This window comes from Gossypium hirsutum, chromosome A12, assembly GCF_007990345.1.
Source record: "Gossypium hirsutum isolate 1008001.06 chromosome A12, Gossypium_hirsutum_v2.1, whole genome shotgun sequence".
Classification (NCBI taxonomy): Eukaryota; Viridiplantae; Streptophyta; class Magnoliopsida; order Malvales; family Malvaceae; genus Gossypium; species Gossypium hirsutum.
Window position 1 is genome coordinate 89,522,303 of NC_053435.1, and position 23,537 is coordinate 89,545,839.

Genomic DNA, 23,537 nt, shown 5'->3' on the forward strand with positions numbered 1-23,537 from the left:
TGTTAAATATATATTAATATAAATGATATTTTGTATCAATTCAAAATTTTACATGCATGACAAATACAAATATCTTGACAAATCCAATGATTATTATTAAAACATTAATCATATAAAAAAATTATGAAACTTCTTCAATTTTACGCCAATATAAGTGACCCCTTCCCTAAATAAATAATAAATTCTGATATTAATTAACTATTTTCAAAAGTGAAATCCTTCATAAAAACTACAAATACTGTGATGTAAAACAATATTTTGTTTGATCATGACCTTAATTGTTATGCATAATTTCTTGATTGAAAATTGCTATCTTATTCGCCTTTACCATATTATACGATGAATAAAAGTAAATAAATACATGTACGCAAGATAATAAAACTAAGAAACTACATAACTTATAGGAAAGGGAAAAAAAAAGAAAAAGGGCGATATTATGAACTGCAACGAGCCTGGAACTTATTCCATGCGATGCTAGTATCATGCATCAGGCTTCAGCGCTCCATCATCTCCAGGCTTAAGTCCGGCAATTCTGAACTCAGTGGGACCCCGATTTCCAGGTATTCTAATTCTTGTTGGATCTCTATTTCCAGGTATTCTAATTCCTGTAGGAGCTCCATTTCCAGGCATTCCAATTCCTGTTGGATCTCCATTTCCAGGCATTCTAATTTCTGTTGGATCTCTATGATCTCCATTGCCAGGCATTTTGAACCCTTTGCTGGGGTCACCATCATGCTCACCTGGTTTGGCAGCCGGAACCCTCCCATCGAACCCCAACTCCACGTCCCTTTCTTTAGGACCGAAATTATGGTTATGGTCGGAGGGTTTCGTTTGATTCTTGCCCCGGTTACACAGCCTTCCAAGAAAGCAAGCTATAGCTGATATAACAATGATCACTGCAAGCACTATAAACACTGTTCCAAACGATCCATCCGAGTGATTATGGGATGGCGGCGCTTGCCCTGGCACCGTATTTGGTAAAACGACAACGGGTTGCTGCGGTTGAGTGGACATGGGTGTGGTTCGAAATTGCAAAGATGGGATGGGAGTGAAAAATGTGAGTTTTTAGTAGGAGTTTTAAAGGGTTTGGATGCATAAATGTGCAGCTCCTTGTTCTTTGAGTGCAGACAAAGGGAGGGAGGCTTTACAGTAAACTGTTGAAACAAGTAAGAACAATTTTGCCTGTAACAAGAGGCTATGTATATAAAAAGGTTTAGTAATTTTGAATGAGGAGCTTTCTTTATTAAGGAGACAAGCTAAAAGAATTTCATGCTGTTCTTTAATTAATGCACAAGTAAGGTCTTTGGAAAGGGAAAAAGTAATGATTTTGAGTGGCCTTTCCAAACTCATCTACCTGCACTTTGCCGATCGCCGAATTATGGCTAAAATTGATCACCAAAACTTATAACGGGTGTAACTCTAAAAATATGGATCAACTCATTCCATTGATAATGACGTTGTATACGAAAATTGTATCCCTCAAAACCCATTAATTTCGCCGGCTCCTCATATTCAACTTATTTTCAGCTATTCTTGTATATATATTTTCAATCATATTTATCTTAATTCAATTTTTTGTTTGAATATAATATCTGGATCTTTATTCATAAAAACAAGCCCAAAATGAGTTGTTAACAAAAGTCAAAAAATCAAAACAGCCCAAAAAATAAAACAAGGATCCAGATTGCAGAACGGGGAAGCTCTAGAGACATCTTCATCCTAGCTGTTATCCATTACTTAACCCCTCTCCTGAAAAGCAACAAAAAAAACAGGGGGAACCGCAGAAACTTCATCATTATGCTCCATTAACTTTCATTAGAAACAGTCACCCTCATCAATGCATCTTTGAAATACATCAAACCCACTGACCATTCAAGTCTATTTTCATTCTCTCCTTCAACGCTGCCTCTTCACCCCCTCATGGATTCCATCCATCTTCGATTAGCATCCACCGCTCCCTCCACGACAGAAGGAATCATATGCATCAGATAAGTTGTCTCCCTCTTTTTGATTCCTTATGTAGCTATGATATAAGCAACCTTATTAGATTCTCTATGAATAAATTGAAAGACACAAGACCCAAAACCTAATCTTAGTTGCTTAGAATTTTAATATAAGTTTCGATCTTAGATCTTTCTTCTTCCTCAGCTTACAGTTTACGGATCACCGAACGAGAATTTCTTTCGATTTCAACCTCCCCTAGTCTGAGATTTAACCTAAGATTAAGTGCGTGAGGACACGCCATCGCTTCTGCTGCAAAAACAAACGGTATGTTCTCGTGCATGACTGTTCTTGAACAAATAACTTATGCTCTTTCATTTCGAACCACCAACCCGAAGCAAGACTTATTCTTTTGCCTGTTAAATGCAGTATCGAAGTTGATTCTTACCATTAATCCATTCGGAGCTACCCATCTGTCCGTATGTATCCTTCTCACTAGTTGGTGTGTATCCAACCCATCAAGTTCCTTAAAGTAGTTGATCACGAAATCTGCTATTTGAGATCCCCATTTCAGCTCTCCTTCATGAATGAATCTGTTTCTTGATGTCCATATCGCCCACATTGCACATGCTATCATCCTACAAATAGCTATAGAATTTGAATAAAAAATGTTTTTAATCCATTCTTTGAATTTAGTGTTTGCATTTGCAATAAGCCATGTAGCAGCTCGTTTTTGGTAAAATCAGAACAATGGTTTCGAGATCATAAATTCGAAATCTAAATGTTTATTTTATTATTATTTGAATGTCTATAGCATGTTAGTAGGTTTGTATAAAAATTTTGTTAAGAAAATTTAATGTTTACATGCTTAATTTAATAAAAAATGACTAAATCGCGTAAAGTATAAAAGTTGTGTTATAATAGCTAAAAGTTTCTAATAACTATGGAATCTTAAAATGGAGGTCTTTATTTAGTAAATAAACCATTAATGAGATAGTGGAGGATGTTGGCTTGGCATATTGAGTAAATTTTTAATTAGTGAAAGGTTAATTAAGTAAATTAGTTAATAAACATAAAATAAATACAACCAAATTAAAGCTTTCCTCCTTATTTCTTTCTTCAATTGAAAATGGAGAATTAGAATGGCCATGGAAGAAGCTTGTTTCCGTCAACCCTAATTTTTCAATTGGTGAGAGAATTTTGATCCATTTTTAATGATTTTTATATTTTTGAAGTCGTTGCAACTTAATCTAGTTAGCGTAGGGGCTAATTTGTGAAACTGTTAAAAGTATAAGGTTTTACTATTAATGAATATGTATATTTTTTTATGTTCGATGATAGAAAATAGATTGTTGTTGTTAGATAAACAATATTTGTTAAGTGATTTTTGATAAAATTGTTAATTAGGGATTAAATTGAGAAATGTGAAATTTTTGTGGTAAATGTCTAAAAAATGGGTGTTATTAGTGTAGGTGAAATTCGGCTAGCATGGGTATGGACTTAATTGCATGAATTTGCATTTTTATGAGCTAAGGATTAAATTGTAAAGAAGTTGAAATATTAGGGGTAAAAGTGTAAAATTACTATAATATGAATTTTTGGATTAAATTGAATAGAATGTATTTTAAATGACTTAAATTTGATTATATAGATCAAGAAAAGCAACGTATGGATCTAGATCGGGGGAAAATAAAGTTTTAGATTAGTCGATCTTATTCCGTCATTTTTGTGATCGAGGTAAGTTCATATGTTAATAAGCATTAATGTAATTGTGTTTTAAATGCTTTATAATCGTATTGTTGATGAATAAGATCTTACGAAAATGTTCAACAAAGATTCGGCAATGTAAAATTTCAATTGAACCTTAGGAATAGATAAGATACAAATGACATGTCATTAGGGGTTATTGTGTTTGGGTGATGGTCCGTACGCTCTACCGGTGGCTGAATTTTTCTACATGTGTTGTGGATTCTCATTAGCTTGTGTAAGCAGCAACATGTAGTTACGTTTTGACCGTCAACTTGTGTGAGCATACCCAGTGATAGCTCGAGATGAGCATTTATATATGAGATATGAGATTGAGATGGTTTCGACCATGTATTGGCACTTAGAATGCGAGATTCCCGAGTATCCGATATTATTCCAAATGGTTCAACAGGTATATCGAGGATATGAAGGGTAAGAGATAGATATGTATTAGTACAGGTATGTAAGTAAATTATTGAGCATTGAATTTTTGAAATTTTTGAGCTTCATGATTAACTATGTGAATGAATATATGTTAGCCTTGTGATTATATGGATTTGTAGTATATTATGTTTATATTACTTAAATGGTGAATGAATGGTAAGTTATACTTATTAACTATATGAGCTTACTAAGATTTATATCTTACTCTATTTATTTTTTCGTGTTTTATAGTGATTTTGAAGCATGCTCGGATTGGGAGTTGTCGGAGATCTTATCACACTATCAAGCTGTTACTTTGGTACTTTTGAACTTTGGATATATAGGTTATATGGCATGTATAGAAGTTGTGGTTAATATAGCCTATTTGTCGGTAATGTATTTAGCCAATTGATTTGGCTTTTAAATGATAAATGTTTTGATTATGTGTATAGCCATGTGATTTGGCTTGTTTTGGTATACTTGATTATGAAAATATGTATAAATGGCCTTTTGATATGTTGTGTATAATTGCTTTGTGAATGTTTTGTTGTGGATTTGTAACAGTTCAATTTTGACTCTAGCCGTAATAGTAGTTTCGGGATCACAAATTCGAGTTTAAAATAGCCTATTTTAATATTATTTTTTGTGTCTATGATACGTAAATTGATGTATGAAAATTTCATGCAAAAATTTAACTGTTTGTGTGCTTAATTTGCAAAAAGAACCTAATCATATAAAATGTAAAAACTATGTGCTAGATGTTAAAGTGCTTATTTGAGTTGGCTTTATATTTAAAAGGTCCTTATGTGGTTTTTTGACTATTGGAAGTTTGAATGGACAAAAAAGGATATGTGTTAGGTGAAATTATAATGGTTTAATAAAGGTTATAATGGTCAAATGTTTAATAAAGTAATATATGTTATAACAAAACATGAAAATAGACATTATATGTCTTGTTTGTACCGAAAATTAAAGAACAAAAAGAAAAGATCAAGAGTTCTAGGGTTAGGCTAGTTGGAAGCTTAAATCGGGTATATTTTTGCTTCGGTTTTTGATAATTTTTATGTTTTTGTGATCGTTGTTAAGTGTATTATAAAACTCATGTCTTAATTTCTGATTTTGTTGATGATTTAAAAATGTGTCATGGATGAATTCATGAGTTTTGTGTTGTTAAATGGTGAAATATGAAAGCTTGATGTTGAGCTTACATGTTTTGTCTTTGAATTTTAGTTGGATTTTAGCAAATTTGGGCTAATTTGTGAAAATGTTATTTTGAGGGACTAAAATGTGAAATAAATGAAATGTGTGGACTAATATGAGTACAAGAAGAATTCGGCCAAGCATAAGTATATGCAAATTATGTGTATTTTGTAATTTTGTAAATTAGGGACTAAAGTGTCAAAATGAGAAAATATGAGGGTTAAATTGTAAAATGCCCTAAATATATGTTTATAGATTGAATTGAATTAATTGGTGAATAAAAGGGTTAATTTTGAAAACCTATAGATTAAGAAAGGAGGAATTCGGACTTAGATCAAGGAAAGTCGAAGGTTATCGAGTAGATAGTCCGAGTTGGCAAATTTCGAGTACGAGATAAGTTCTTACTTAAAATATGATGTTAAGTATGTTTTGATGTATTTATTATACATAGGCTGTATATAATTGAATTGGATAATATGGTGATGAAACGGAAGTTTTGGCACTAAGTGTGTGATTTAAACTAGCTTTGGCACTAAGTGTGCGATTTAACTAGCTTCGGCTACTTGAGGCACTAAGTGTGCGATACCGACTTAGTCTCAGTTATTTGAGATGGCACTAAGTGTGCGAAATTATTTAGCTTCGGCTAACCTTATAGCACTAAGTGTGTTGATGTATAAAATTTGAATAATTTATGGAAAGTCTCATAACATTCTACAGGAGGTTAGTACAAAAGTGAATAAGTATGGGAAGCTTCAGGTATGTATAACGCCTAAGTGGTAGATGATGTTATGTATATGAATCTCATTGAGTTGATATAATTATATGGATTGAAATTGTACAAATACTCATAGGTTATCATTTTATATTCATATACTATGAATGTTTTGAGTATGAGCTTACTAAGCTTTTGAAAGCTTACTCTGTGTGATTATTGTCTGTTTTACAGTTATCGTAGCTACTGAAGGTTCGGGGATAGTCAAGGATCGTCACCACACTATTGATCTCATTTTGGTACTTTTAAAAATGTAAATATTTGAAATATGGCATGTATAGGCTAGTAGTTGTGAAGTATGTTTTGTGATGTAAAAAGTTAGCCATGAAATTTAGCTAATTTGTGTTTGAACTCATATTTGATAATGGCTTATGATATGTGATGTTAATTTGCAACTATGGCATGTCTTAGTTGGATAAAGTAGAAGGTAGGTTTGATGAGTGCTTGGTATGAGAATGAATGATGTATGTTTTAGAATGAAGAATGGTTGATTGGGTTATACATATATGCTTGTTGCCTTGTTGTAGGTTGACCTATAATGGGTGGCAAGTTGGCTTAAACAAGCCTGCATTATGCCACACGGTCAGGAGACACAGGCATGCCTTGTGGACGTGTAAGAAAAACAATATTCTATTAAGAATCACACGGCCTTGACACACGGGCATGTCATATGGCCGTGGACATAAGTCAGTAGCTAGCTAAGTATCACACGGTCATAGCACACGGGCGTGTCTATTGGCTGTGGGTGAAAGTCAGTATGGTCACTCTGTTTTAGCATGGTTGGTTCAAATGGGTGAGTTTGATACCCTTGTAAGGCACACGGCCTAGTCCCACGAGCGTGTGACATTAACAGAATAGAAAAATTTCCTAGGTGTTAGAAGTCGTGAACATGTTCGGTTTAGTCCCGACCTCTTCCTAATGCATGTTTAAGGTCTCATTGACCTAAGAAAGGGACTTATGTTGATGTTTGACTATGATGCTATGATGTTTGTGAAATGAATGCGAAGTATTTCGATATGTTTGGTAATGCCGCTTAACCCTAGTCCGGCGATAGATACGGGTTAGGGGTGTTATAGGATTAGTATTTTGTGAAGCAAATGTTTAGAATTGAGATGAGCATGTGTGCTGAGTTAGGCACATAGTCTAAAATAGGTAATTGATCATTTAAGCATACTTTGGAAGAATTTTTAGTATGTTTAAAAGTGGTCAAATGAATGTGCTTGTGGATATCATGTTGTATGTGTGATTAGTACATGATATAATCTTGATATTGGTTAGTTTTGAAGGCTGATTTATGCTATGATTATATGCATATTGAGGTGTGCAGGTTGGAACCTCTTTGGGTAAGAAAAATGGCTTGGAAAATAGCCTATTTGGTCCACACAGGCAGAGACACGAGCGTGTGTCTCAGTCGTGTGTGACACACGGTTAGATGGCACAGCCATGTGTCCCTTGGTACTTAATTAGAAAACAAGTCAGTAGCTCCACACGGGCTAGCGCACGGGCGTATGACTTGGCCGTGTGACCCAAGTTAGTGAGTTACACGAGGTAGGACATGGGCTGGGACACAGCCATGTGATCCCATTTTGAATGTCCACACAGGCGTGTCTTTGGCCGTGTGAGACACACGGCCGGGCCATATGGGCGTGTATCCTCTGTATTTTGAAATTTTTTTATGTTTTCTCAAAAAAATTGTAAATTTTCGGTTTAGTCCCGAACCACTTCTAATGCTTGCTTTTGGCCTAGATGGCTCGTTTTAAGGACTGTATAATTGTATTTGAATGATATTTGTTTGGATATGATAATTGTATGATTGTTTAATCGATAAGTTCGATAATGCTCTGAAACCTTATTTCAGTGACATACGGGTTGGGGTGTTACAGGCCAGGTAACATTTAACTTCTCCCATGTCTCCTTTGTTGTAAAACACTCTCTAAACAAGTGTTCCGTCATTTCTGCTCTAGTCTGACATCTTCAGCAAATGGCGGAACCCATCATTCTTTTAAAGTGTAGATTACTAAAAGTAGGCAAATAGTTACAGGAAAACCTCTAGTTTATAATTTTAATTTTTGGGGGTAGATTTAAATTCCATAATTTCTTGTAAAATTGTCTGTAATTTAACTGTTCTTGGTTCTGTCCATCTTGTAAAATAAATTTATGCCCACTATGAATCGAATACGCCAAATGATATGATCTTCATGCAGATTCATGGGCAAAGAAATGCATAAAATGCTCTCCACATCTTTATCTATATAAAGGTATTACAAATTAGCTTAACTTTCTACTTTCTTATATTGGCATCAATCAAATCTGCAACTGTATTTAGACTCAAATTAGCATCCATGTTCTGAACTCTAAAATCATCATTTCCAGGAACCCAAGCATCTCCCCAGATAGTGACTTTCCTCCCATCGTCAATCCTCCAACCCAAACCCTTCAAAAGGAGCCCTTTTTGCAATCCATAAGCTCTGCCAGGTAAAAAAAGGTAAATTTCCTAACCTAGAATTTAAAAAAATCGAAGCCTTTAAAATATTTGGCTTTCAAAGTTCGCACTAATAAAGAATTAGGATTACGTAACAAACGCCAACCCTGTTTGGCCAATCATGCAATTGTAAAAAAAGACAAATTACGAAATCCCATACCACCCTCTTCCTTAAGTGCACATAAAGACTTTCAATCACACCAGTGCATGCCTCTCTTCCCATGATTTTTTTGCACCAGAAAGGCCCTATAATGTTCTCCATTTCCATACAAAAAGATTTTAGCAAAAGAAAGTAAAACATCGTGTATGTAGGAATTGCTTGCAAAATAGCTTTGATAAATACCTCTTTTCCACCTTGTGAGATATGTCTTATACTCCAACTGTATATCTTTTGCTTCAATCTGTCTTTCAAACCTTGGAATGTCATTTTTCTTCTTCGACCCACCATCTTCGGTAATCTTAAGTATTTCTCCGGATCTGTTGAACAACGAATATTGAGTACCTAGAAAGCCAAGTTCTTATCCTGACCATTCACATTCATACTGAAAAAAACCGTGGATTTTTCAAAATTCACTTATTGTCTTGAGCAAGATTCATATTCACTTAAGATATCTTTAAGCACATTAATCCCTATTTCTGAAACCTCTCCAAACAGTATACAATCATCTGCAAACATGAGATGGGTGATTGCTGGGAAAGATCTACAAACCTTTGCCCCTAAGATTTTCCTTTCCTGACTTGCTAACCGCATCAGCAAAGATAACCCTTCTACACAGAATAGAAATAAGTAAGGACTTATGTAACAGCCCGTGTAACACCCCAAACCCGACCTAGACGTTAGGGACGCATCTGTATGTCACATTAGAGTGAGTTTTGGAAAAGAATCGCAGATTTAATAGAAAAGCTCGTTTGTGTTAAACCTTGTTTGTGATTCTTTTGAAAAATTAACTTGTATAATCCATTTGACAAATTACAGATTTTTTAGTAAAACATGTCATTTTCTAGGTCGTTATTACACTTTGAAGCATTGTCGTTGTGGAAACTTTTAAATCAGGTTACGTAGCATGATACTTGAAAATCATTTTAGGCTCTGTTTGTTTGCAGGTAAAATATTTTCTAGAAAGTGATTTTTGGAAAATGATTTCTGAAAAATGATTTACTTTTCTGGTGTTTGGATGAATCTATGTAAAATATTTTCTGTTGTTTGGCAGATTTCTTGAAAATATTTTCCGGAGAAGTTGTTTTTACATATATATTAATAAATTTATATTTTAAATTATTTTTACATATATTGAAATGATTTATTTATAAATAAATTAATCAAATTAAATATATAATAATACTCAATTATTAAGTTAAAATATTAATCGAAAGTCAATTGAAACCAACCAAAGTCAAATAAATTATTTGTAATTGTGTTATAAAAGCAACTATCATTCTTACAAATCAAGTAGTTTCAGTTACTAACATGTATATCAATGATATGAAAGCAACATAAAAATTTCTCTATTATCAATGACCAGCTGCACATATCCCATCCCCATCCCTAATGCCCCAAACACCCTTTATCATTACCCACCATTTTATCCAGATATGCAAAGTATATTGAATTACATAAGAATCTATGAGACATGTATTTGTGATGCTAATATTGCATCAAGTTATTTGATCAAGATTTTCCATTAGTACATAGTCACCATAGTCTGGAGTTTTCATATGATTGTGCCATCAATGAGCACCATTTGGACGAAGCTCATCTTGAACACGTGCAGCTTCTTTCTAATTCCCATAAGTCAAGAAGTAGTTTGGGTTACCACGAGTTGCTTCTCTATACAAACCAAAATGTGTTTCCTTTGGAAGATGGTCATAGTTCTTGAACATTGACACATGTTTGTTTGCAAGTCAGAAATTTTAACACATTATCACAAGTACAAGATAACTTGTAAAACATATTATTTAACTATAATAATAATCAAACGGTCCAAAATAGTAATGCATTTCCTAGACAAGTAATCCATATAAAATGTTTGAATTTCTGTTGTTTCAAGTTCAAATGACTACCCTCAACTACGATGACACCTTCCAGGATAGCACTAGAGCCTTTATATGCCAGCATATCCATTTAAGTTACGCATTGTAGCAAAAAGGCGTCTTATCCGTTTAAGTTAAAATCATACATCATTTTGAACTGAATTTTAAAGATGGATGCTTATAAAAGTAGTTTTAATTTCCTGTCATTTCTTATTTTCTAAAACGTTATAATTGTCATTACCATAGGAGTATATTTGCGAGTTAAAATCCCATTTCTTAGGAGTTTCAGCCTAAGGTCTTTATCACCCCAAACAACATGTTCCCTGTACCTAAAAAAACCAGAGGTCTGTAGTTTAACATCAGCGCATCCATACATTTGTATCGAGCAGAAAGGTGCAATAAAGCAACGCATCCAAGGAAAAAAAAGAAAAAAAGACTGCCTTCAAGTTTATACCAGTGAAGTAACTCTTCCTCTTTGCAGTTGAAGCAATTATGAATGCCTGCAAAGAATAACATTTATATAGACAATGACAGAACCGTTGATAATCAAAGATCCAAGATGGTTCTAGCTCATGCAATGTAATATAGTCCCTGAACACTATACAGGAATATTAACCAAAAAACTCATCATGCATAATCGTAATGCCTTATGAATTGTTTGGGAGGTGGGGACGCTACAAAACATCATCCTTAATATTGCTTCCAGTTTATAAATTTCAATCCAAAAGTCTCATCTCATAGTAGTAGATATCCAGTTCAAATTTATAGAGGTTTAGTGCCTTAATAGCTTGTTGCATTTCCCATATCTTAACAAGTCTTACAACTCAAAAATAGCAGTAGTAAAGAGACTGAGGTAAACAAAAATATCCAGTTCAAATCTATGTATGGGACTTGTCCCTAAAGAACCAGAAAAGCAACAGATGGTGAATATTTGTATGTGCACAAATATAATGAAAGAAAGCATGAAATAAATGCAAAATAAAGACAATTCATCACTGGTAGACTTCACATTCAGCAAAGGTATTAGTTAAAAAAATAGTAGGAAGAAACATTGAGAACAACCTTGCTTTTAGCTAAAGTAATAATTAAACAAGCATAAAATCAATTGAAACTTCAACTTATAAATGAACAACAACATATAACTTATTTCATAAGTAATTCAGACAAACAAGCGGAGGAAAATCAATTGAAACTTCAACTTATAAATGAAATATAGAGAAAAATTAATTCAGAGGAAGCCAAAGTCTTCATAAACTCACAGGAATAGATTCCAAAACTCTGGAAACATTGGGAGATGCTGCATGTCTTTCGACAAAGAGGTAAAAGGTTGTGACTCCAATAACCTTATGATAAAACATCCATGGTAAAATCTGCGCCAACTCGGCTGATGTACTTATTGGAATACAAATCTGCTATATGAGAAGCAAAACAACCTAAGGCTAAAAGAATCACACTAATTGCTTCTGAACGAAAACTAGACTGACATAGAAGAGATGGTAGGAACATATAATGGATTTATGTGTGCTTACGATAAAACTAATTAATGAGAAAGAAAATCTCTTGATAAAAGAAGTAAATTATAAAGAAATTTTAAAAAAATCGAACATGTCAATTGGGAGAAAGATTCAATTTACACATCAAAAAAGAAAAAACATGGAATTCAATGAATTGAATGATAATAATAAGTTTGATACAGAATCTGAAGCACAGAAATGGATCAAAGTCGAAATTAGAGAATTCAACAACATCCCAAGCCAAAAGCACTATGGTTAAGCAATATCGAACAAGTATCAATCCCAGAAGCAGGATCAATTCAGATCAGTCAGGGAAAAGAAGAAAAAGAATAAAAAGTCGTACCCAAAACCAATCTTACAGAACTGGATGAAGAACGGAAGAAGGAGAAAGTCTTACCTTGTTTTGGAAAATCTCAGAACAGATGAAGAACGGATAGTGAGATGGGAGGAAGAATTTCCGGAAAATGTCTTACCGATTAAAAATCTGTAAGACATTTTCCGTAAAAAAGGCTCGCTTTTTACCGTGTTTTGGAAAATCATTTCCCATGTAAATTATTTTCCTGCAACCAAACACTGTAAAACTAGGAAAATATTTTCCAGAAAACCAAATCCTTGCAAACAAACGGACCCTTACTTTTTGAAAACCCGCGTCCTACGGCTAACGGATATAAATCAATTTAATAAAATCCCAAAAAAAAAAACTTAAAACGACCTTATTACATGAAATGCCCTAAATAACCCTACTTTTAGTAAAGTCAAAACGAAATTATAGATAGTGGTGTGGCCATCTCCGAGTCCCTTGCAACACCCACCCGCCTAAGGGTTACCTTTATAGTTAAGCAAAGAAGGTGAGTTATGAAACCCAGTGTGTAATCCTTATTTAATAATCAGTCAAACATATAATGATGAACAGTTTGGCTTAAGCCCATATCAGTAGTAATATCAGTGAAGGCCTTAGCCCATTACAATACAGTATCAACAATGCATAAAGAGATCCTACCCAACCATCCTCTACACTCCACTCCGTCCAGCCCTACACTCCATATGGTGAATAAATCAACCCACCCATCCCTACACTCCAGAATAAAATACCGGTTTCGGTACTAACAGTATTTGCAGCAAAGCTGCCAATAATAGGCTTATAGCCTTTCAGTACACTTCCTCCAACAATATGTATATCCCACCCTATGCAATGCAACATAATATAAATGTAGATATGATAAAAATGACATGTTCAAACAGTCATACATCACATAGGAGTATTTTCGTCATTTACCTCATAGAGGTATAATAGTCATTTCATAAATTAGGTTTTAGGTATACATACCGACCCAATAATAGGTCCACAATCATCTCGCACGACCCGTGCAACCTTAACAGTTAAACAGTAAAAATGGGCTCAATCCCATATTACGACCCATGTGGGCCCACACGCTCGTGTGGCCCAATAAGCCCAAATAATGGCCTTGGCCATGCAAACTACACATCCGGCCCAACAATCTCCACACATTTGTGCGGTTTGCCTGTGTGGGGCCCACGAGCTCGTGGGGCTGACACGACCCATTTTGGCCCATCGTGACTTAAAATCGGCCTAACTCATGAAATCGTTCATGGTGGCTTCTTCGATTGAATGCCCATATTTTGAGCATTCGACTCACCACACCTGCGAGCATACGCTCATGTAGTGTCAACAGTTGAACATTCTTTTGCCGATCTATTGCTAATGACAGTGTGATTACACACCTATTGCGAAACGTGTGACCAACCCAAGCGCTTCCCAAACCTAAATTCAATCATGATGTTTCGTTAGTCATTCAATTCTAAAGTTAATCACCCTTTTCTATTCCCTAACCTGAAATAATACCCAAAACTTGCCTTGATTGCAAAAGTGAGATTAGCCCCGTATGAACCGTTTGACGAAGGTTGGCTACAAACTCCTTGATGAATACTGCATAATAAACGATCTTTATTAATCATGTTTACTTATACATGATCAGTAACAGATGATCAATAACAGAGATAAGAGCATTCGGCCAATAGTTAGGATTCCAAGCCAAATACCCCAGTCTAAAACAACTACCACGAAAACGCTACCTTCAATCGAGAGACAAGCGAAAGGTTCTGATCACTTCCGTAACATTTACGCACTTCTTTACCCCTCTCGAAGTATTGCCCTTAAAGAATACCAGAGTCATTTAAAGAAAGAGGGTCAGCATTAAGAGAGAAGAAGGGAAAACCAAAAGAGCAGAACAACTTACTAGTCGATATTTGGCCAACCACCAAAGAAGGTAAAAAGAATTAAGAGAGAGTCGTGAATAGAGAAGATGAGAAGAAGATTATGTTATATTCGGTTGAAACGACAGTGAAAGCAAACATTGGAAGCCGATAGAAAAAAAAGAAGAAGGTGGTGGTTCGGCTAAGGTATGAAAATACAGAAAGGAAGTGAGGGTGGGAGAGAAGAACCGAACTAAAAACCTACACAACAGAAGAGTCGTCCAACAAAACTGTTATGAAAACAAATGCTCATAAGACACAAGTGGTACTCGGCTAGCAATGAACAATAAAATCGATGGATAATGAAAAAGAAAAGAGAAGAAAATCGAAGAAGAGATGGAACTATCAAATTTGAGAGCACAAATCCAAAAGAAAATTTCGGCAGCCAAATGCCTCACCAACCTACAACCGTATGGCTAAGGAGAGTCCTCCTTCGGCAGCACTACCCCACAACTCCCCACTTTTTCGATTCTCTCTTATTTTTCCTGTTCATCAATTCAAACTGATAACTCCCTCACCAATTCCCACTATCCTCTCCTTAAATTCGGCTATCCACTCTCACACAACCACTACACTCTTAGTGTTTCGGCCAAACTCTACCACCTACCTTGCGAGAGCAGTAAAATATTATTCTCTTGCGCCAAGGGTAGCTCGAACTCAAGAACCCTAGGCACACACCACATGGCACAAGCCACCTAACTAGCCAGCCCTTCATGTCTTGCAACGCTCTCATTAATTTAAGAGTCCACTAGCAATAAATAAGGGTTATTCAATAAAAAGACAAAATTTTGCTAAAGCCTAGGTTTGAACCCAGGACTTCTCACACCTCTTATAACCCCCTTAACCAGCAAAGCAAGCAACCCACATACAACAAAACACGCAAATTAAATTACTGAAGTTTTGGGGTATTACAGGCCGTTTTCAGTAAAATCGAAACAGTGGTTTCAGGACCACAAATTCGAATCAGAAAGAAAATTTTATTTTAATACTATTCCATGGTCTACATTATGATAGGAATAACGTATAAAAATTTCATTAAGAAAATTTTACCGAGTACATGTTTAATTGATAAAAGGACCAAATTGCATAAAATACAAAAGTTGAGTTCTAGTAGCTATAAGTATCAAATAGCTATGAAATTCAAAAAATTGAGGTCCTTATATGGAAATTAAACCATTAAATGGAGTTAGTAGATATTTATGATGAATCATCCATAGACAATTAGAAAAATAAAAGGACTAAATTGGAATTTAAAATAAATAAAGATGATAATAGCCTAATATCATCTTATTTCATCATCTTCCCCAAATATTTTCTATGGAAACCCTAGTTAAGAGAGAGAATTTCAAGCAAGATTAATCGGGTAAGTAATCATGTCCCGTTTTTAGTAATTTTTACTTTTTCGATATCGTAATAACTTAATCTATCTATTTTGGGGACCAATTTGTAAAGATATCAAAGTATTAAAATTTTTTCATGGATGAGTATGCTGAAATTTTGAAATTTATGGTAGAAAATGAAAGGTTGTTGATAGATAAACAACTTTTGTAAAGGAAATTTTGATGAAATTGTGATTTAGGGACTAAATTGTAAAGATGTAAAATTCATGGAAATTTTCTGATTTTTTTGAAATACATGGGCTGTAAATGTTATATATAAAAATTTATTAGGCTTGGAATAAGGATTAAATTGCATGAATTTCAAGTTCCGAGCCTAGGGACGGAATTGGAATTAATCAAAAGTATAGGGGCAAAATGGTACTTTTGCCTAAAAAGTGAATTGGGTTGATTGAATATGAAATGTAATAAATTGATGATTAAATTCATTTATATAAATCCGGAAAGACCAAATATGGAATTGGAGCGAGGAAAAACAAAAAGTATCATATTAGTAGATTTTCGCATACGAACAAGTGTCGAGGTAAGTTCGTGTAACTAAATTATGTATATGAATACATTTGAAATGAATGCTCTATATGTGTGAATTGTATAAATGTCTTATGCATGAAATTGATCACATGTCTAATAATGCCCTATAAATAATAAATCTTGTTTGAATAGATGAAAATCAATGGATGCAAGTTTCCCATATTGGTTGTGGTCCTGCATATGTTGCGGACACACCATAGCTCAAAAGAGCATCCTGTTATAAGCCCTCTTGAGTTTCTCGTTACATGGTTCCTGTGAGCATCTTGATCGGTATTGATCTTGCATGTGTTGCAAATATACCGCAGCTTTTTGTGAGCCTCCTGTTATATGATCAGTATTGATCCTGCATTGCAGACATACCGCAGCTCTTTATGAGCATATTGATATAGGCTCTTTGTGAGCTTCTTGATATGGCTCGCTTGAACTTCCTGTTAAATGGCTATCCGGAGCTTCCTGATAATAACTCTTCGGAGTTACTTGTTAAGCTCAATGAGCTTCCTGTTTTAAACTCTTATGAGTTTCCTATTATAACCCGGATAAGTTTCCCATTACATGGCTCACATGAGCATCTTGTTATATGGCTCGAGAGAGTGCTTCCTGATTATGTGCCCTTATGGGTATCCCTAAATATGAATTGACGGATCATTGATTCGTACACTTCGTGTGTACTACCAAGGTATCCATCGATATTTCAATAATTCAACAGACAAAACTCTTGATGTGAGAAAGTATGAGATTAAAATGAAGTATATCTCGAATGTACTTGAAATACCTTTATTTTCTTGATATTCATATGAATTTCATGACTAACTTGTTTTTATAAGAGTATGTGTTTAGGCAAATGGTCATAATGATTTGGATGCATGTTTATATGCTTATTTTGATTGATCATGATTGGTAAGTTAAATTCTTATTATATGAACTTACTAAGCATTAAATGCTTACTCTATTATATTTTCCTCTGTTTTATAGTACTCGGAGGTTCGTGAAGGTTGGAATTTAATCGGAGTCACATCACACTATCCCTTAGACTTCTCGGTATATGAAACAAGCTTACTTTTGATGTAATGGCATGTAAAGGCTAAAATAGATCAAATGATGAAATATTTTGGTTGTAACTAGCCATAGAAATGGCTAGTGTTGAGCATACTTTGATGTAATTATATAAGTCTTTATAATGTTTGATATGTGTTGAAATGGTTATATGGTGGAGAGTATATAAACCTATTGATGAATGGTTTCAAATTAGTATAATTGATAAAATTTGCCTATGAACATAAGTGTGAATTTGGTAAGTTTAAAACACTTGAATATATGAGCTAATATGCCATGCATAAGTTTGATTTTGATTTGGTTTTAATGTCTTGAATTGGTTGGTGAATGTATTTAAGTGTTATTATAGGTTGATGGAAAATTTGGGTGAAAAATGTGGCCCTCAAAATGGCCTATTTTTGTCCACACAGGTAGACACTGACATTGTTGTCAGTGTAGGAGAACGTGGGTTCGAGTGTGCTGAAACATAATATTTTCCTATTAAAATATTGGGAAGGGGTTATAAGTAGTTTTAAGTATAAGATAATGTTTTAAAAAAAATAGTAAGCTTAAATCTAATTTTGTTAATTTTGTAGAGGACATATATCTTTCCCCTAAAATTGGATGATTAGAAGCTTAAATTTCATTAACTAAAAATAACCTTTTGGAAAAAGGAAATACAAATACCATTTAAACTAGTTTGACTAAGACTTGTCTAATGGGAAAGATCCCAAATTCTCAATTGAGCCAACCAATATTTTAAATGCCAAAATTTATTGGTGTAGTTATTTTAACTATAAATGAAAAGCTAGATAGTAAGTCATAGAATCTAAATGAGTACCATTTTTCAATAAACAAACTAATTTCATCACTCATGCCCTTCACTGCTATGTTCTTGATGGTAGGGGTAAGCATTCGATTGAATTGAATCGAATCGAATGAAAAATTTCGAGTTAATCGAGTTGACGAATCATATTTTATCATCCTAATTTGATTTGAAATTTTCTTGAATCAAGTCGTGTGAGATGGAATTCAAATCAAATCAAATCGAATCGAATATATTTGTTCGAGTTAAATTTTAAAAAATAATTTTAGGTCCTTGTAACCACCGTCATCCATCGTAATAAAATTTGTCCACCTTAATCAAAATTTTGATTAACTTTCATCACCTTATAATTTATTTATTAATATTTTATATACGGGTTAGCTTCTTTGCTTGCTTAGTTATTTCAATTATCTTCAGATTCTTGTCACTATGTATTTTGGAATTAAAAAATATATTAAATGTAAAAATTGGATTTTTTAATAAAAGTTATTTTAAAGATAAAATGTGAATTGATACCAATATAAAATTTTAACATGAATATTTAAAGGCATAATTAATAATTCAATTTTAATATAAATATTCAATACGACTAAACAATTCAAATAATATAAATAATATAAAATGTGAAAATTAATTTAATAATATAAATAGTAGATATAAATAAAATTATTACTATTTATGTTTAGTGATTTTTTTTGGATAATTTTGATTTTTTATTTAAGAGTAAAGGGTAAGAAGTAAAAAAAATTAAGGGGAAAGTGGGAGAGAGTAAAAATTATGGGGGAAAATAAAAGTTTTGAGGGTTTTTGGGAGTAAAATTTTGATAAAAAGTAAATGGGAGAGTAAAATTTTGGTGGGAAATGGATTTTGGATAGATTGGGGGGTTGGGATGAAAGGAGAGTAAAAGTTTTGGGGGGAAAGTGGGAAGCAGTAAAAGTTTTGAGGGAAAAGTAAAAAAGTATGAGAGTTTAGGGTAAAAATGTAAAATATTATAGTTTGATATTCGAATTATTCAAGTTATTTGAATTAGAAAACTAAACTCGATTCGAACTCGAAATTCGAAAAAAATTCGAGTTGACTCGAATAACTCGATTCGTTTAACTCGAAATTAAAATTTTTTTCGATTTTTTCAAGTCAAATCGAATTTTGGTCATACTTACTTGGTGGTATTGTGTATGTCAAATCCTGTTCCATCACATCACTATGCAAGCATTGAAAACAGATATTTTAGGGGAAATAAAAACCCCTAATAATATAAAATTGCCAAGTACAAAAAGCCTTTCAAACCAAAATTCAACCTAATTTACACCAAGTGTGCAATCATTCTAACCTGTAACACTATATATTCAACAAAGATTCATCTCTTTTCTTCATTCTACTAACCAAACATTGGCTGGAAAAAATTGAATTCGTTGAGCTTGGAAAAACAATGTTGATAACAATCACAATTCGAGATCTTCTATTTCCAGTTTCATTTCTCTTGCTTCTTCCATGTGAAGCAGGTGCCAACATCTCTTATCCCTTGCGCTGTTAGATATTGTCAATATATAGGAATGGGATCTCATGATTTTTATAATAAGTGCTTGAAGGTTTTTTTTTTTTTTTAAATTTGAATTTGCTTGCAGTTGCTGCAACACTTGGAATCTGCTATGGCCGTGTTGCGAACAACCTCCCACCAACCTCGGAAGTGATCAACATTCTCAAAACCAATGGCATTTCGAATGTCCGGATCTTCGATCCTGATCCGTTTACTTTACAGTCATTTTCAGGCACTGGGATCAATATCATGATCGGTGTCCCTAATGAAGTCCTCCCTTCACTTGCCTCAGGCCCACCTGCCTCTGCACTCCAATGGCTCCAAACCGACATATTCGCGCATATTGTTCCGAGCCAAATTCGATATATTGCGGTTGGAAATGAGGTCCTCTTTAAAGACTCATTATATTCTCCCTATCTTGTACCCGCTGTTGTTAACCTTTACCAAGCACTTAAAATGCTAAACCTTGATGGTACTATCAAGTTATCCTCCCCTCAAGCAGCATCCGTGCTCTCTGTATCCTACCCTCCTTCGCTCGGAGCCTTTGATCCTTCCCTTCGTTCTGTCTTGCGCCCTTTACTGAGTTTCTTGCATGAGACGAAATCACCATTCATGGTCAACGTGTATCCATACCTCAGCTACACAAGCAGTAGGTCGAATCAAGTAACGTTGGACTACGCATTGTTTAGAAGCAATGACATGGTTCAAGACGGTCAGTTGATGTATGGCAATCTGTTTGAAGCGAGCTTAGATGCAGTGGTTCATGCAATGGAGAAAGAAGGGTTTGCAGAAGTTGAAGTGGTCGTGTCGGAGACAGGGTGGCCAAAGGGCGGAGGGGAGGCAGCCAGCGTGGAGAATGCATTGGCTTACAACGAGAATGTGGTTAGGAGAGTAGTGGGAAATGTAGGGACACCAAGGAGGCCTGGGGTGGGAATTGAGATTTACTTGTTTGATATGTTTGATGAGAATAGAAAAGGAGGAGATGAGTGTGAGAGGCATTTTGGGATATTTGGACTTGATGGTGTCAAGGCCTATGATCTTAGATTTAATTCAGAAAATTAAGTTGGATGTAACCAATAAATAGGATTCATCTTCTAGACAACCTCTTATATTTTCTTTTTTGATTTGGACTTCACTGTATTTTCCATACACTGAGTGTAATTGAAAATATTGAATCGCCTTGATGGCCTCAAACTTATTCAACGAAGGGGCTATGACCAAATTATCACATTCTAATAGTTTGGAAGTTGTTAAAGACATTCTAGGAAGCTTTTACACTGTCTCAAATTCCGCTTTGATTAGGCGAAGCCATAATATTTTGTCTCACAAAAATCAATGATTTCTGCAGTATATTCCGAGGGAACAAAATCAAGTTGCGGATTGTTTAGTTGAACCAGCTTTGATCGAGAAAACAAATTTGCAAGTTCTAGACATTCCACCCCAGATGGCTCCTACTTTTATTGATAGGGATAGATTTCTAATTTTTAATTTTTAATCATTTTAAAAGATAAAAATATATACATTAATAATAGTTAAGAAAATTTCCTAAAAATTTAAAACATCTAAAAATTACTTTTACAGAAGGGAACATAAAAAATAGTTAAAAAAATCTTCATTCTTTTTGGGCAAATTATAAAAATGTCAGTGAATTATTAATTTTTCTGATTTAATCATTAAAGTTTTCGAAATCAAATGTTTTGATCACTTTTCTGTTACTTGTTGTTAGATGATGTGCGTCTTTTTTTTATTAGATTAATAATAAATTTAGTTCTCCAATATTTACATATTCGATCCTAAATATTCAACAAATTCAACTCTCAATGTTTACAAAATTTGTCATCTTAGTTTAACTTCTAAAAAAATAAATAAATTTAGTCCTCAAAATTTATAAAATTTATAAAATTATTGAATTAGAACTAATTTGACAAATTTTGAGGGCTAAATTTATAAAAAAAAGTTTAGAGTTCAAACTAAAATGAAAATTTTATAAATATTGATGGTTAAATTTATTAAATATTTTATATTTAGAATCAAATAGATAAAATATGTATTCAGAGGATAAATATGAAAGGGTATCTTAATTGTAAAATTAGCTATGAAAAAAATTTTAAATTGTAAAAAATAAGGGAAAATAGGTTAATGATTATTTTATAACGCTAACATTAAGGGCACGTTTGGTTCGCTGTATTGGATTAGAGGCGTATTGGATTAGAGGTGTATTGGGATTAGAGGTGTATTGGATTAGAGGTGTAATAGCTAATCCACTGTTTGGTTGAATGTAATGGAATAGAGGCGTAATAGTAATCTTGTGTTTGGTTGAATGGAATAGAGGTGTAATAGCATAATGGAAAAAAGTAAAATGACTAGAATACCCTTAGCATAAATTTATTTTAGTAAATGATTATTGTTATTGTTATTTAAATTATAATAAGATTATTATTATCAATAATAAATAGTTTAATCATATTTAAACATAATTATTATTAAATATATTTTAATTAAAATATAAATTTTAATAAAATTCTTAATAATTAATATTCTTATATTAATTTACTGAAATCATAATATATGATACTGTAAAATATAAATTAACATAATTATTATTAAATATATTTTAATTAAAATATATAATTTAATGAAATTCTTAATAATTAATATTCTTATATTAATTTACTCAATCATAATATATGATACTGTAAAATATAAATTAACATAATTATTATTAAATATATTTTAATTAAACTATATAATTTAATAAAATTCTTAATAATTAATATTCTTATATTAATTTACTCAAATCATAATATATGATACTGTAAAATATAAATTAACATAATTATTATTAAATATATTTTAATTAAACTATATAATTTAATAAAATTCTTAATAATTAATATTCTTATATTAATTTACTCAAATCATAATATATGATACTGTAAAATATAAATTAACATAATTATTATTAAATATATTTTAATTAAACTATATAATTTAATAAAATTCTTAATAATTAATATTCTTATATTAATTTACTGAAATCATAATATATGATACTGTAAAATATAAATTAACATAATTATTATTAAATATATTTTAATTAAAATATATAATTTAATAAAATTCTTAATAATCAATATTCTTATATGAATTTACTAAAATTATAATATATGATACTATAAAATATAATTTGAAATAATTATTATTAAATATATTTTAATTAAAATATATGATTTAATAAAATTCTTAATATTCAATATTCTTATATGAATTTACTAAAATCATAATATATAATACTATAAAATATAATTTAAATAATTATTATTAAATATAATTTAATATTTTTTCTAAATATTTTGTAAAAAGAAATAAATTTACTGGCAGCTTACTTAGTGTTAAAAGTCAAATTAAGCCGCAAAGAAGAGTAATTTGTGTTAGTGAAAATTACATTTCTCTAAGATCCTATAAACTGTGGCAGCATATACTCATTGAAACATTTATAAATTCCAACTTTAAATATGAACTTATGGAAATCAAAGGCATTTATGCAGCAAGTATATTATGGGAATCTAATATAAATTTGCTGCTTTATAGTGAGCTTGTTAATTTTGAATAACTTTAACACTTCCACACTCCTCAAAGTTTTACAAAACCTATGGCATTCCATAAACCAACAGCATCTCTCTAATGCTTCAAACAAACAACATCAAGTAACCCGTCCTGGAGCATGCGACGAACCAAAACCGTTTCCCGATCGCTTTTCTCATGAGTCATCATATTCTGGATCTGCTGTACAATCTGCCAACAAACTGAAAATTAGTACCATGGCAACAA

General features: G+C 32.8%; 2 protein-coding genes and 3 long non-coding RNA genes across 7 annotated transcripts; 3 read left to right on the forward strand and 2 right to left on the reverse strand.

Moving 5' to 3' along the window:
• Positions 1-480: 480 nt before the first annotated feature.
• On the reverse strand, positions 481-1,014 carry LOC121211436 (S-antigen protein). The gene has a single exon (XM_041084203.1). It carries the CDS (start codon positions 1,012-1,014, stop codon positions 481-483), a length of 534 nt encoding a protein of 177 aa, XP_040940137.1.
• A 624-nt stretch (positions 1,015-1,638) lies between these two features.
• LOC121210966 (uncharacterized) lies at positions 1,639-4,638 on the forward strand. 2 transcript variants are annotated; one of them, XR_005906276.1, is made up of 4 exons: positions 1,639-2,268; positions 2,371-3,130; positions 3,593-3,678; positions 4,363-4,638. It is a non-coding gene; the product is annotated as an uncharacterized lncRNA (long non-coding RNA). The 2 variants fall into 2 exon arrangements; XR_005906275.1 differs by having other exon boundaries at positions 1,642-2,268; positions 3,593-4,638.
• Positions 4,639-8,245: 3,607 nt separating this feature from the next.
• On the forward strand, positions 8,246-17,486 carry LOC107898486 (uncharacterized). Its single transcript, XR_005906279.1, has 3 exons — positions 8,246-8,340; positions 8,456-8,567; positions 17,284-17,486. It is a non-coding gene; the product is annotated as an uncharacterized lncRNA (long non-coding RNA).
• On the reverse strand, positions 10,443-12,633 carry LOC121210967 (uncharacterized). 2 transcript variants are annotated; one of them, XR_005906278.1, is made up of 4 exons: positions 12,507-12,633; positions 11,855-12,004; positions 11,050-11,095; positions 10,443-10,924 (listed from the first exon to the last, which is right to left on the reverse strand). It is a non-coding gene; the product is annotated as an uncharacterized lncRNA (long non-coding RNA). The 2 variants fall into 2 exon arrangements; XR_005906277.1 differs by lacking the exon at positions 12,507-12,633 and having other exon boundaries at positions 11,855-12,466.
• Positions 17,487-19,543: 2,057 nt separating the features above from the next.
• On the forward strand, positions 19,544-20,909 carry LOC107947571 (glucan endo-1,3-beta-glucosidase). The gene is made up of 2 exons (XM_016882185.2): positions 19,544-19,671; positions 19,795-20,909. Exons 1-2 carry the CDS (start codon positions 19,599-19,601, stop codon positions 20,766-20,768), a joined length of 1,047 nt encoding a protein of 348 aa, XP_016737674.2. The 5' UTR covers positions 19,544-19,598; the 3' UTR covers positions 20,769-20,909.
• Positions 20,910-23,537: the final 2,628 nt, after the last annotated feature.